Here is a 14,815-nt window from a genome sequence, read left to right as displayed (position 1 = left end):
TTAAATGGATCAAAAATATCATTTTATCATCATGGATCATATATTTTATGGACTGTTTTATTTTGTTTTTCTCGTAATTTCTGCAAAGACAATCCCCTGTCAGCACCCTGTCTGTCTGTTAGTGAGGGTTTCCTGCCCCCCCCCCCCACACACACACACTCCCGGGTGTTATGCGGGCGGTGCGTGGTTGGTTTTCCCGCCGGGTGACGCGTGGATCCGTCGCGCTGCCTTCTGTCCCAGGAAACAAACCCGCCTCACTTCACACTGCTGACACACGTCAACCGAGTCGTTTCCTTTAAATACTTACTTTTCCTTTTTTTTTTTTTACTGACATTTAAAATCAGTTTTTACAAATAATTCTCATCAAATGAGGAAACTCATTTAAGTTTGAAGCTTTGATATATTTCTGGTTTATTATATTTCTGAGCTGTTAAAGAGAAACATCACATTATGACTGAATCCTCTGTAAAAAGTGAAATAACTGCATATCTTCCTTTTTTATTATTATTCTCCTGTTCATGATGATTCTTCAATATAATAAAACTTTATTTACACTCAAAACTCATCAACAAACATCTCAAAACAAAACAAAATAAAAATCAGAGATAAAAAAGAAAATAGTTTTAAACAAAATCACAACTTTTATGAATTAATCGAAAGCTTAAATGTTGAAGTCAAGAAGACACGTGGAGCTGAGATGAATCATGTCTTTAATTAGATTAAACTTTATTGTCATTGAACAAGTAAAAGTATTTAAAGAGACTGAGGTGGAATATACTGTTATATACAGTACAGAATATATATACAGCTTATAAATAAACAGTGAAGCTAATATATGGAATATAAATACACAGCGATACTTTACTGCAGTAAATCACTGGTTTCATCTTTCACAGTGGAAACAGTGGGAATACTCCAGTAAAGTGCCTCATAGTTTTACTGCAGTACAGTGTTGAGTAAATGTACTTAGTTACTTTCCACCGTTTGAATGTATTTAAAGACTTGAATGAACACAGACTGTAGTCACGTGACGCGTAAAGGTGTGTTTGGTAAACTGGAGGCACGCGCGCCTCTTCCATGTGATTTGACCGTGATCCTCTCGGGTTCATGGTGGGATGTGGCACACTTCTGACAGAGAGGAAGTGCAGGAGATGAAGGAGGTGTCGCAGACAGGAGGCTGTTTGTAGTTTATTGCAGGCTGCTGCTGCAGACTGTGGGAAAGTCTCAGGTGTGAGGAGTCCACGAACACGCGGCTCCTCCCGGACTTATAAAGAGCTTGAGAGAGGACTGAGCAGAGAGGTTTGCTGTGACTGAAGACTCTGATGGCTCCTGTAACTCACACCAGACCCGAGGATCAGCCTGCGGAGACCTGCAGCTCCAACAAGGTAAGACTTTCTGTCCGAATCAAACTTTTAGCTTCGATACATTCTAACAGACACATGAAGGATTCAGATCGTCTCGGTTTGCATTTATCTAACGAGTGTCTCCGTTTTCATCCTCAGCTGCGTAAACTGATGGTGGAGAAGGTGAGGAGGGACCGCATCAACCACAGCATCGAGCAGCTCAGAGCACTTCTGCAGCGGGCAGAGCCGAGCTGCAGGCTGGAGAAGGCGGACATCCTGGAGATGGCCGTGGGCCTCCTGAGGCAGCGAGCCTTGGCCCGCGTCGCTCCCAGCTACTCGCAGGGCTTTTCCCAGTGTCTGCAGGAGACCCTCCGCCACCTGTCGCTGCACGCCGCCCTGCAGCCCGCAGAGAGGGAGGAAATCAAGCGCTTCTACGTGCTGCAGAGAGCCGCGCTGCAGAGGCACATGTCAGGGCAGAGAAGCCGCCGGACTGTGGCGCGGAAGCGGTCATCAGCGCGGTGTCACGGCTCTCTGTGGAGGCCCTGGTAGCACCAGCTCACAGACTATACAGACTGCTGGAAGCTTTATCAGCTGTGCAACATTTGCACATTTACAGATGAGTTTGTCTACAATGTAGGCAAACAGAAGAAGCCTCAGTATCTCCTTCTGTGAAGGCGCAGTCAGGCCTGCAGCTCCTGTCATCCATCTGTCTTCATGTTCTAATCCATCACTTATTAAACATTCCTGATGTTCAGTGATTCTGTTTCTTTGGGTTATTGATCTTCAGCACCTGACACACTTTCATCTCACATAGAAGATGCTAAATATATAAAGCAAAACACAAAACAACTAATCTACATCTAGTATTAATGGAAAATATTCAGTTGTTCAAAAGATATTTAGTTTAATATCCAATATATCCAATAAAATCATCAAATCTTCTCACATGAGACAAATGTTTGATAATGTTGCTTCATAAACGATAAAAACAATAAATCAACTATCAAATGAGTCAATTTACATATTTTCTCTCTATTGACTAATCAATGAATAGATTGATTATTGCAGTAGATAAAATATTAATTCTTTGTGATAAATAGTTAAATTTCATGATGAATTAAGTTAATAAACAGTAGCTGACTGTAGTTTAAAGGTCAAATCTAATAAATGATACATTTACAATATCAGACTCTTCTTTTTCTGCCCAAAACTAAAACCATGTTGGAAATGATCATAATCCCAGTTATGAAAATATTCCAGATTAAACAGACATGATATTTGTTGCTTGTAGAGACAAACAGACAACTTCAAACTCATTTAGAAATGTTTGAAGTCAAATGCAAATAGATAAATACATTCTTAATTTACCACATGATAACCTGTAGAAATAATGAAGAATAAACAGATTAAATATGAGGATTCACTTCCAGAGATGTTGTGCTTTAAAATAAGAGTTCAGTCTTGAAAAGTTGCAGCTGTAATTAATTCAAGTTGTATTGTTATTTTCTCTTTATTTATTCTTATTCATCTGATTTCTCTGCGTCTTTTGTTTATTAATTATCTTTCTTTGGTTTCTTCCTTCACAGTGAAACAGATATATAATATATGTTTAATGTCTGGACAGCAGCTCTGTCAGGTCTGATGTTTGTAATATAAACCATAGACACAGATCATCTAAACTATTTATTACTGGTTCAGACTCCAGTTATCAGTCCCACACAAAGCCAAACACCTCGATCAATAAAACTGGCTTCAGGTCGTTAACGAATAAGTCATAAATTAATGATCTTATGAGTATCCATAACTTAGACTACATCCTACTGACCGAGATGAATTCACCTCCTAACTTAACGTTTTAATAGTTTAGCAGCTGAGCCAGTAGACATTATAAACCGCTCTATTCAGTCAGGTATATTTCCCGCCTACAGGTCCTCCAACCCGCCAGTCCTCCGCTAAACACTCAGATTAATATCTAACATCAAACAGACTCTAATGAACCATCTGATCTCAGCGCTGCTTTCAACACTGTTGACTAAATATTCAGCCTGGTCACCAGAATAAAACGTTGGCGGTTTACGGTTCTGCAAACCACAGAAACGTTGAATATCTACGTTTCAACACGTGGAATACGAAGCGTATAGTGACGAAGTTCACATGTGATCTATATGAGTTGATCTTTCCTGTATAGGAGGAGGAGGAGGAGGAGGAGGAGGAGGAGGGGCAGGTGGACGGTTAGTAAGTTTCACCTCGAAACCGAAACCAATGTCCACTTCCTGTTTCAATCGACTGAAGCGGGTGTTTTTAGCGAGACGTCAGGACATTTGCAGCCGTTTTTCTGGCGAGAAAACCGGCTTTTTTAGTGAGTCATCGGCCGTTTTTATTTTATTTTTTATTTTTATTTTAACCCAAACCATGATCTTCCCCCTAACCCTAACCAAGTGGTCTTTGTGCCTAAACCTAACCAGACCTGAACCACAGCGCTGTCACACCATAAAACATCATTATTCAACAGGAAATGTTGATATGATACGTAATTCATGTGTTGAAACGTAGATATTCAACGTTTCTGTGGTTTGCAGAAACGTTCAATGCCAACGTTTTCTTCTGCTGACCGGGTTGAAATATTTTACTGTAGAGGTCAGAGTGATGGGTCGGCCTATCCGACCCAGTTCTAAACTGGTTCAGAACCAACAGGACAATCAGTTCTTTGTGTCCATCGGAGACTTTGCCTCGGACAGAGCGGGTATTATGTGTGGAACCCAAAGGTTTGATTCTTGAACCACTACTATTTCATCTCTACAAGCTGCCATTCGCATGTTTTACAGAAACACAAAATAAACTACCATGATTATGCAGATGATTCCCGACTGTACATATCCGTATCTGCTGATGACCCAGAGCCCATACATCCCCTACCTCAGTGTACTGATGATATTAATCTATGGATGTCAGAGAACTTTTTACAACTAAACAAAGACAAAGCAGAAATACTCATCTTTGGTGCAAAGGCAGAAAAACGCAGCTCATCTCAGACCTCAGAGCAGAAGTGAAGCTGGAGATCTGGTTGTGATTGTTGGGACTACATGTGGACCACAGTTTACCACATGTTTCAAGACTCCAAGAAACCTGAGCCCTGGGGGTTCGCACCCAAAGTGTGAAGCTCCACCCATGGATCCAGGTTATCAAAACTAGAGATTCCCCTCTTATCTCGCTCCTCTTTTCTCCACGAGCTGCAGCAGGAGCAGCTCCTTGCTCTCTTTCACACCATCTCTGCTCTCTTGTGTGGCCTGCTCACAGCAGACACACACAGTCTTCTTTACGGCAGAAGACGCGAGAGCCTGCCTAAGACTCAGAAACTAAGTTTCCTTGTGCCAGCAGCTAACACACAAGTCTGCTGGCCAGTTTAACAAGTACAGGAGCCGCGAAATGGAGTTAGCTTGCCGCTAACTCTACACCAAGGAGTGACCTGGGCCCTCTGCACGACTGGAGTGCTGTCTGCCCAGCAACGCCTGCATCTTTCAGCTTCAGAGCCAAAGCCTTCTCAGCCTGACTCACCCACGGATTCACCGGCTACAAAGCAGGACACCACAAAGCATCTCTTCCTTCATGGACTGGTAACAACTGGGCATAGCCTAGCAACACAGTGAAGCATAGTACGGCTAAGCAAGAATGTTTAACTCAAACAATGTACTGTACGTGTATTGATTTGGTTAAGGTTATACATTGAACTGTTGTTGTGATGTCCTTGTTGCTTATAGTCAGGTTACTGCATAGCCACACCGCTAGGTTAATGTTAGCATGCTTAACACATGTTACATCCAGTAACTAGGCCTTGCATGCAACTAACCTCGTTTTAACCTGGCACCTTTAGCGTACACCAATTGGCCTTGAATAGAGAACCACACAGTTAAGAGGTTAAAACCTAGTTTGGCAAACTTTGGTTCAGGCAGCACATGTGGTTCAAGACACCACATGGTCTGGCCTTTTATCCCTGTAGTTCCCTTTATCAGCCAACGTGTCGACATGCCATGTGCTCAGTCACCAGGTGACTGCAGCCATCTTGCTATTGTCTTCCCTACACATACACACACACACACACACACACACACACACACACACACACACTCACACATTCACACTTGTAAATAGGTACACTTAGCTAGATTAGTATTGTGTGTTGCTTTTACCCTTTTGTTAAATAAATGCTTTTGGATATACCTGTTGTCTGTTTTAATGTTGCACAAGAATGAGTTTTGCCAACCTCTGCTCTGTAAAGAACTCCAAATCCTTCAACCTTTACTAGCTATTGATATGGTGATTTTGCTTATAGTTATTCAAGTAATTACTAATCAAAGTCCCAAATTCATAGATTAGTACCCTTTGAGACTGAATTGGCTATCTTTTTCCCTGAGTCCAGGGTGGTGCCCCGTTATTATTAATTCTTATTAATAATTTTATTGATTTTAATAATTAACGATTATCTTTGATAATCATTAATTATTGCTGATAGCCAAACGTGTAGCCACGGCCCAACATGATCATAGGAGCCATATCAGTCATCTCACAAGATCAGCCTTCTACCATCTAAAAACATTTCAAAACAAAGGAACTTTCTATCAAAACCAGACTGTGTGAAATGAATGCATGCATTTATAACCAGTAGACTATTCTACTGTAATGGTCTGTCTTCCCAAAATCAGCTGTGCAGCGACTACAGTTGATTCAAAATGCAGCTGAAGACGTTGCACCACCGTGTATAAAGGACTTAGTGTATAAGACTGCTAATTATATAAAAACCAGCAAGAACTCTCAGGTCTTTCAACCATCTCTCCTTCTAACTCTACAGCAGAGGAAGCTGCCTTCATATTTATGTCCAAAGTAGATGAAACAGCCTGCTGAGGACAAAACATTAACATTATACACACAACCTATGGCAAAGTTCTTTGTGTGTGTGTGTGTGTGTGTGAGTGTGTGTGTGTTGATGCATATTTATCTTCTGTACTTGTACTTTTATGATTGTGTTGCGATTATATTGTGATTTTATGTGAAACACATTGTGTTTGTCTCTGTGTGAAAAGTGTTATATAAATAAAGTTTGACTTGCCTGCTGTGGACTGTGCAGCTCTTCTCTGGACTCTGGCTCCACCTGCTGGACAGGAAGTGCATCACCTGCCATAAAAAATGAATTAAAATGTTTCTGTTTGTGAGCTCAGACAAACTTTCAGAACAAACTGCACAGAGAACAACAAACATGTTTTAGACTGGAAGGACTTTAGTATTGAGTTTTATTTATTTTTATGAATCCATATTTTGGTTTTTTTTTTACCTACATAATAAATCTGCACATGTACACAGTTTAAAGTCAGTAGATGAATGTAGATGTTTCACAGCAGCTCCGACCTGCAGCAGGTTGTCTGATTATCCCTGCTGGGTTTATAAAAACTAAACTAAACTAACTGTTCAGCTGCAGATTTCAGCCCACAGACTGAAAGTTCATCTCAATAACAACACTATCTCTCTCTCTCTCTCTCTCTCTCTCTCTCTCTCTCTCTCTCTCTCTCTGTCTCTCTGTCTCTCTCTCTCTCTCTCTGTTTCTCTCTCTCTCTCTCTCTCTCAAATTCAAATTCAAATAAGCTTTATTGACAGATCAGAAACCTTCATTGCCAAAGCAGTACAGAAAATTATAAACACTGACAGATGATTAATAATTATACAATAATATGTAAATATAAACAATAATATGAAATACAATATAATAAAAGGCATTTTTACAGAAACGTTTACTACAAAGCTTATTTCTCTCAGATTATGACAAGACTTCATATATTTTGCAGCTTTTACTGCGCATTGACTTTTCTCCCCACATGGACAGGACAGGTTCTGAAGATCAGGGAGGCGGATAAACTTAGGCTAATGTAGCCGCTTCCGCTATCGAACAAAACTGACAAAAATACTTGATTTCTAAACCAAAATTGAACCTTCTTTTGAATTTGGTTTTCTGGATTTTCGTTGGGAAACAAAAAAAGGAATAGATCATGGGATTTTGTTTTTCGTTTTTGGTTTAAAATGAAAAGAGGAAAAAACCCCACTTGACTTCCGCTGTTGGTGTCAAATGCAAAAACGAATTAGCTTGATGTCTGCAGACCTGCTGGATATTCAATCCAAAAAGGAAAAACAATAAAACGAATCAGCAAAAACCAAAAACTGGCCGGGTTTGATTGGTTTTTCGTTATTTGATTCTGACACAAATAACAGATTTATTGAACTATTATATTATTATTACGAATTGTCCGATGTTAACTGGACCCACGTCGTCCTCTGTGTCAGGAAACGTGTAAAATGTCCTTGTGAGTATTTGGAGTATCTGCTGTGTGCCTGCAGAGCCTCAGCGGTTTTATCCAGGACATCTGATACACTGCTTTTTATAAGATGTCAAAAGCCAAAAAGGTTGGAAACCACTGGTTTCATCTTTAACAATGTGTTGTATTTTAAAAGCTTGTTATATTATCCATTGTGTCAAATCTTCATCTGAAAAGTAACTAAAGCTGTCAAATAAATGTAGTGGAGTAGAAAGTACAATATTTCCCTCTGAAATGTAGAAAGTAGCATCACATGGAAATACTCAAGTAAAGTACAAGTACCTCAAAACTGTACTTCAGTGCAGTAGTTGAGTAAATGTACGAGGGATGTGCAGAGATCCCAGTATTTGTATTTGTATTCCAATAAAAGTGGAAAGAGGCTTAAAAATCCTGTTTTTGTTTTTATTACACTTTTACTTTTAGAAAATTAAAGTGTTACAATAAGTGTTCATGAATAAACTACCTTATGAAGGAGGTCCCCACACCGGGTCTCTAACTGGAGTCTCAGATCAGAGACGACTGCGCTGACTACTGAGATAAAACTTTACTCATCACCTCATTGCAGACAGACCTCTACCTATTTATACACCCATAACACACAGACAGCACAGCCTGTAATATGTAGAAGAACTTCAAAGATAAATATTGATTTGCACTTTTCATTTATTGTCTGTTTTTTACAGCCTGACTTTGTGAAAGGAGAAGAGGAACAACAGGTTATGGAGTCTGTTGGCAGCACTTTGCTTGTGTCAGTAGTTCAGCTTTATCTCTGTAACACATAACAACACATAACTTTAACATATTTGTATGAAACAAATAGGGCCTTAAAAATCATTGTATAAGAAATAAAACACTTACATGAGGCAGAATTTGTTGTTATTAATATCGACAGATATCATCAGACTTCTGACAGATCCGTGATGGACTGAATAAGAATATAAAACCATAACAATGTAAAGTTTGAGAAAATCAGCTGCAAAGTTTTTTCTCAGTTTACTTTTTGAAATGATCTGAAACCCATTAGATCATTTTCAGAGTCATTTAATTTAAATATCCAAAACATATCAGTGCTTTTTATTGATCTTACTTATTGTTGTTGGTTCTCTTGTTTATTTGTATTTCACTTTGATTCACTGTTTTTATCTTTGAGCAGCTTTTGTTTAATATATAGCTGATGTCATGTTACTGTGAGGTTTTATTAGTGGTGCTACAGTTGTGTTGGTACCAGTGTTGTCATGTTTTTCATGTCTCTTTAAAAACCAGTAGAATAACAGTGGAGATGAGTTTGGTTTCTTGTGTATTTTTTCCATTTGAGATGCAGACAGCTGACAGAGCTTCATCACATCATCATCATCTTCTCTTTGTGCTCTTCCCATGAAAGTTATGTTGACATGATGATGTGATCTCAAAGCAGCGCGACGGATCGTATTCATCATATTTATCATCTGTTCCTTTAATAAGCTCCACCTCTTACAGGATATCATGTGACACAAAGCGGGAAACAGGTTCTTACTGTTCAGCTTCACTGGAAGGAGGCAGACAGACGGTAAGATTTACCTTCATTACAAAACTGTGATTTAAACTGAGAGAGGACAGTTACAGCAGGAAGCACTGAAGACCTGAAGTAGTGAAATAGTTCAACTTCAACCTGCTGCTGACTGAAAAAACACGAGTCAAAGTGACTGAGAAACTTTCTACAGCAGGAAACACAACTGACTTCCTCTTTTAACGTCTCGTCCGCTGTGTTTTACTTTTAAATGAAACACACTCTGTTTTAGTCTGTACAGGCTGTAAAAGACGCTTTTTGTGTGTACTGTTGGGTACAGCCTTTATAATCTGATGCTCTGTTGGTTGAGCATGTTTGATAGACAGTGTTTTACTGTTATTGACTTTGTGATGCAGAACGTTGCGAAGTCGACGCTCGTTTTTCAGTTTGTCTGTTTGTTCTTTTTTTCGTCTTCTAACTTTTCATAAGTCAGTTTTTCTGGGAAAAGATGGCCCACCCAAAATACAGTTTCTGCCTACATCACTGCTATGTGAACCTTAAGTTCCTGCACAATAAAAGCTTGTTCTGTACTGTACAGATAGAATCAGATAAAACCTGTTAGTCATTAATCTTTAGAGGAGTTGGTAGGTGTATCTTTGAACTTTTAAATGAAACACACTCTGTTTTACATGTGAAGCAACAGCATTTATCAGAAGAGGTCTGACAAAGCTCCGCCCCTCAGCTGACTCATCTGAGACAAAGCAGGAAACAGTTTATTCTTCGTCTCTAAAGAGACACACAGACTGAAAAACAGACGATCAGATTCACCTTCAGACCAAACTAACAGCTTCCTCTGAGTGAGAACAGCTACAGGAGAGAAAAGTGAAAACTAGAACTCTGCTGCTTCAACCTGCTGACTCTCCACACACTGAATGTGAGTTTGACTAAAAACTGGAGTCAAAGTGAAAGTAAATGTCAGTGAGGTTAGTAGAGGAGGGAGGGGAGCCATGACTGACTGTACTTTCTGTCTGCTGTGTTTTCAGCTTCACTCGGAGACAAAATGGCTTCCAGATCAGAGGAGGATCTCTGCTGTCCGGTCTGTCAGGACGTCTTTAGAGATCCTGTTCTTCTGTCATGTAGCCACAGCTTCTGTAAAGACTGTCTGAAGAGCTGGTGGAGAGAGAAACAAACACGTCAGTGTCCAGTTTGTAAGAGAAGATCTTCAAGGGAACAACCACCTTGTAACCTGGTGTTAAAGAACCTGTGTGAGTCCTTCTTACAGGACAGAGATCAGAGAGCTTCAGAGGCTCTCTGCAGTCTGCACTCTGAGAAACTCAAACTCTTCTGTCTGGACCATCAGCAGCCAGTGTGTGTCGTCTGCAGAGATTCAGAAAAACACACCAACCACAGATTCAGACCCGTCGATGAAGCTGCACGACAACACAAGAAGATACTTGAGGAAACTCTGGAGCCTTTAAAGAAGAAGTTAAAGGTTTGTGAAGAAGTTAAAGTGAAGTTTGATCAAACAGCAGAACACATTAAGGTCCAGGCCCGACACACAGAGAGGCAGATCAAGGAGCAGTTTAAGAAGCTTCACCAGTTTCTAGAAGAGGAAGAGGAGGCCAGGATGGCTGCTCTGAGGGAGGAAGAGGAGCAGAAGAGTCAGATGATGAAGGAGAAGATGGAGGCTCTGAGCAGAGAGATAGCAGCTCTTTCACACACAGTCAGAGCCACAGAGGAGGAGCTGAGAGCTGAAGACGTCTCATTCCTGCACAACTACAAGGCTGCAGTGGAAAGAGTCCAGCGCTGCCCCCTGCTGGATGATCCACAGCTGCTCTCAGGAGCTCTGATAGACCAGGCCAAACACCTGGGCAACCTGACCTTCAATATCTGGAACAACATGAAGGAGATGGTCTCCTACACTCCTGTCATTCTGGATCCAAACACTGCTTATCCAGAACTCATCCTGTCTGATGATCTGACCAGTGTGAGAGGAGGAGAGAACCAGCAGCTTCCTGATAATCCAGAGAGGTTTAATTATTATCGCTCTGTCCTGGGCTCTGAAGGCTTTAACTCAGGGACTCACAGCTGGGATGTCGAGGTTGGAGACAATACAAACTGGAGACTGGGTGTGTCATCAGAGTCTGTCCAGAGGAAGGGATTCACACAGTCTGGATCATGGAGAATACGGTTCTATGGAGGTAAATACTCAGCACGTTCACCATCAGCTCCAGACACTGTTCTCCCAGTGAAGAAGAAGTTCCAGAGGATCAGAGTGAATCTGGACTGGAACAGAGGAAATCTGTCGTTCTCTGATCCTGATACTAACACACACATACACACCTTCACACACACTTTCACTGACACACTGTTTCCACTCATTCACACTGTGGATAAACTCCCACTGAAGATTTCCCCACTGAAGGTCTCTGTGACAGTGGAACAGAGCAGTTAAGAGACGATGATGATGATGATGATGATGGTTCTTATAATTACTGTCATTTATTTCTTAAAGGGAAAAGTGGCTGAATTTAACCTCTGAAGCTTCTGTCCTGCTGCTGTCTCATTATTCCAAAATATGTTCATGTTGTTTTAGTTGTTTTATTTTCTGATCTTTATAGTTTGTGTCTTCAGCCTTATTTTTTGTTTTTTATTGATACTGTATCATTTTCAATAGTTGTTAATGTTTTCTGATGTCGATGTGGATCCATGAAGATCAGCAGCCAAGAATCAATGACTGTATGTTGAAATTATAGTTTTCAAACATTAAAGGAAAAACTCACCGCTGTCAATATGAGGATTTCTTTAAACTAGATCACCTGTGTAGTAGAAATGTGCAATTATTTTTGAATTAGGTGCCCTTTGACTATAGAAAACTAAGAACAAATGTTTAGATTATTTATACTGTTCTTAGGGGGAAATCCTACAACAACCAGAATGCATTGCAGACGTCACGTCCAATCAGAATGACTCACGATGTGTTTACGTCCAGCAGAGCACCAAAGACAAAGAAAGCAGAGACAAAGTTAGTGAGCAGCAGCATAACATCTCTTTCCTGAGGCTTATTTTCATTTACAAAACGTTTTTCTCTATCGAGTCTGTTTTCAAAGGATCATAAAACAAACAGCACGCTGGAGTCACCTACGTTATGTGGATCAACTTACTGAGTGCTTCCAGTAGTTTGTTTGTGTTATTGTTATCACAGAGAAAGTCAGCTGATGTTTGTGTGTCAGGCCACACTCTCGTCTGATTACACTGTGCTGTGCTGTGTAATCAGCGCACTGATTCACTGAACTTATTAAAATAAACATATCTATAATGATGGATCAAGTTTCTCTGTGAGCTCTCTGGTTTCACTGCGGACATACAGAGCTACTGTGGCCGTGTACATACAATCAACAGATCAATCAATAAAAACAAAGCAGTTTTCTACCTGTAAACTCCTGATACAGCCGACTGTAAAAAAAACTATAAATTTCTAGTATTTTGTGTTTAGTTTCTGTCTGAATCTACTTGTTAACGTTAATTAGCTCAGTGCATGGTTAGCTATGGAGGCGTCCCAACCGAGGAAACAGGTTTGGTTTCAGAAGTCAGAGTTTCTTCACCTACAAAGTGCTGAAGATGTGCAGGACTTTTTTCAGCCATGAGTCGTGTCTGCAGTTGTTCTCACACACCAGTGGGCACTGGTCCATAGAGGCAGAGGAGGTTGTTCCTCCTCTATTTTTTGAGAGGCAAGAGGGAGATCAAAATATAAAAAAGAATATTTGGTTGAAATAAACCATTACCAAATCTCAGTATTATTTATAAAATATTTTTTCTCTCTTTGGAAAAAATCTATTTTGGTTAAAATGTTTCAACAGTGACACCTGCAGGGCAGGAGGAGAAAGGGCAGTGTTTGTGAAGTGGTGGTGGGGGAGCAGTGGAGGGGGAGTGGGGGAAAGAGGAGGACAGGCTCCTGCTGTCCTCCTCTGGGCGGGATCTCCTTCCTCAATTTAATGTACTTCATTTTTTTTCATGCTAATCTGTGATTGGCCAAGACACGTTAATTGGCGCTCCTCCTTAACCAAGCAACAACCAGAATGCAATATTGACATCATGTTGGTCCAATGATAGTTTCCAGATTTCATCTTCTATTCTCTACCACTGTGAAGGACGTGAGTTAGGGATGTGCAGAGAGCCCAGTATTTGTATTTGTATCTGTATTTGTTTAGGTAGCAAAATTATTTGTATTTGTATTTGAATAAAAGTGGAAAGAGGCTTAAAAGTCCTGTTTTTGTTTTTTGATTATACTTATTATTTTAGAAAATTAGAGATGAAAATGAAAGTGATGTCCAATTTAAGAAATGTGCGTCATGTAGCAGGTGGATGTGACTCCCCTCATTGAGACCTGCTGATAGACATAACAGCGGAGCAGAGGAGAGACACTGAGATAGTGATGTAACCGACCTGCTCGCTGGTATTTAATGTGTTTTGTTTTATTTATTTTTCCCAAAAACAAATAATTTAAAAAATATTTGTATGAAACAAATATTCGGAAAAAAACCCACTATTTGTGCTTTGCCAAATAACGTACTTGTATTCGGGCACACCCCTAACGTGAGTGTGACAAACTGTCACTTCTTTTATGGAGCAGTATATAGCTGCTTCCGTTAGCCAACATTTAGCTTGTTGTAGCAGCCCTGAAGGACTCTTTATAGATCCATTGAAGGACTGTTAAGGACTGTTGTTAAGCTAACGGGAGGATGGATCTGGACTGTGCAGCGCAGCAGCTGCAGGATGCCGCCGCGGAGGCTGGTGAGAGAAACAGCCGGAGAAACAACCAGGAGAATTAGCTTGTTTGTCATTGTTGTTAGTGATATCAGACTGGTTAACCAGCAGCCACAAAGTTCTGTTAACTAACAAACAAGATGACCAACAGCTACAAATGGATGTTATGACATGAATACTTCATCTCCATGATAGAAAGAAGAAGACATCAGATAACGTGAGTCAGATACAGCTTCTCTCTCTGTCTCTTTGGTTGCTAATTTCATCTCTGATAGTTACATGTATCTGTGTGGCTGTTATGTGAATTTATCTACTTAACAAGAATGCAGCAGAGATATACATATAATGTGTTGTGGGTAGTTTGCTTGTTGAAGTTACAGTGAGCTGTCTGGACTCACTCATTCATGTGGAATTGATCCAGTTTTTAATTGACTGGTTGTTCAGTCACCTGTTGATGTTGTGTGATTAGTGAATGAGTGCAGGTGGTCTGGCTGCTTGTTGTGACAATTTCTTCAGTTTGTTTTAAGCTGAGTCATATATTGAATAACTAGCTTAAAGTAACTTGAATAATAAGTGTTAACATGTCAACTTTGTAGACATTATATACAAACTTTGTATGAAGTTTGGTGTTAATATCATTTATTTTATAGTAATTATAGGTCTTATATTTATAATTCAGTAGTGGAGATGACCTATGAAGGGAAGCAAAAAATGGAGTGAGGGTGACAGTTTAGTGATAAAGTGCTGTAGAAAAATACCATCAAAACTGTTGGTTTTCCTCCTGTCCTCCCCAGTTTTTTGAGTCACCAGCCGCCACTGTCACACACACACACACACACACACACTATTTCCCATCTATG

At 40.1% G+C, this 14,815-nt stretch overlaps 3 protein-coding genes across 5 annotated transcripts in view; 2 read left to right on the top strand and 1 right to left on the bottom strand.

Annotated features, from left to right (window-relative positions):
- LOC122981346 (nuclear factor 7, ovary-like) overlaps nt 1-14,815 on the bottom strand; it is a 504,535-nt gene that overhangs the window by 280,820 nt on the left and 208,900 nt on the right. The window lies entirely within an intron of this gene.
- On the top strand, nt 1,017-2,101 carry LOC122981360 (transcription factor HES-5-like). Its single transcript, XM_044350061.1, has 2 exons — nt 1,017-1,385; nt 1,503-2,101. The coding sequence occupies exons 1-2, from the start codon at nt 1,323-1,325 to the stop codon at nt 1,890-1,892; spliced, it is 453 nt and encodes a 150-aa protein (XP_044205996.1). The 5' UTR covers nt 1,017-1,322; the 3' UTR covers nt 1,893-2,101.
- LOC122981349 (nuclear factor 7, brain-like) lies at nt 8,816-12,378 on the top strand. Of its 3 annotated transcripts, XM_044350042.1 has the most exons (3): nt 8,816-9,248; nt 9,886-10,122; nt 10,232-12,378. In XM_044350042.1, the coding sequence occupies exon 3, from the start codon at nt 10,249-10,251 to the stop codon at nt 11,641-11,643; it is 1,395 nt and encodes a 464-aa protein (XP_044205977.1). In that variant the 5' UTR covers nt 8,816-9,248; nt 9,886-10,122; nt 10,232-10,248; the 3' UTR covers nt 11,644-12,378. The 3 variants fall into 3 exon arrangements, with proteins under 3 accessions (XP_044205977.1, XP_044205979.1, XP_044205980.1); XM_044350044.1 differs by lacking the exon at nt 9,886-10,122; XM_044350045.1 differs by lacking the exon at nt 8,816-9,248 and having other exon boundaries at nt 9,676-10,122.

The sequence above is a fragment of the Thunnus albacares genome, chromosome 4 (genome assembly GCF_914725855.1).
Source record: "Thunnus albacares chromosome 4, fThuAlb1.1, whole genome shotgun sequence".
Taxonomy (NCBI): Eukaryota; Metazoa; Chordata; class Actinopteri; order Scombriformes; family Scombridae; genus Thunnus; species Thunnus albacares.
The sequence above is the reverse complement of the archived record's forward strand: the minus strand, read 5'-3'. Positions and strand labels throughout refer to the sequence as shown.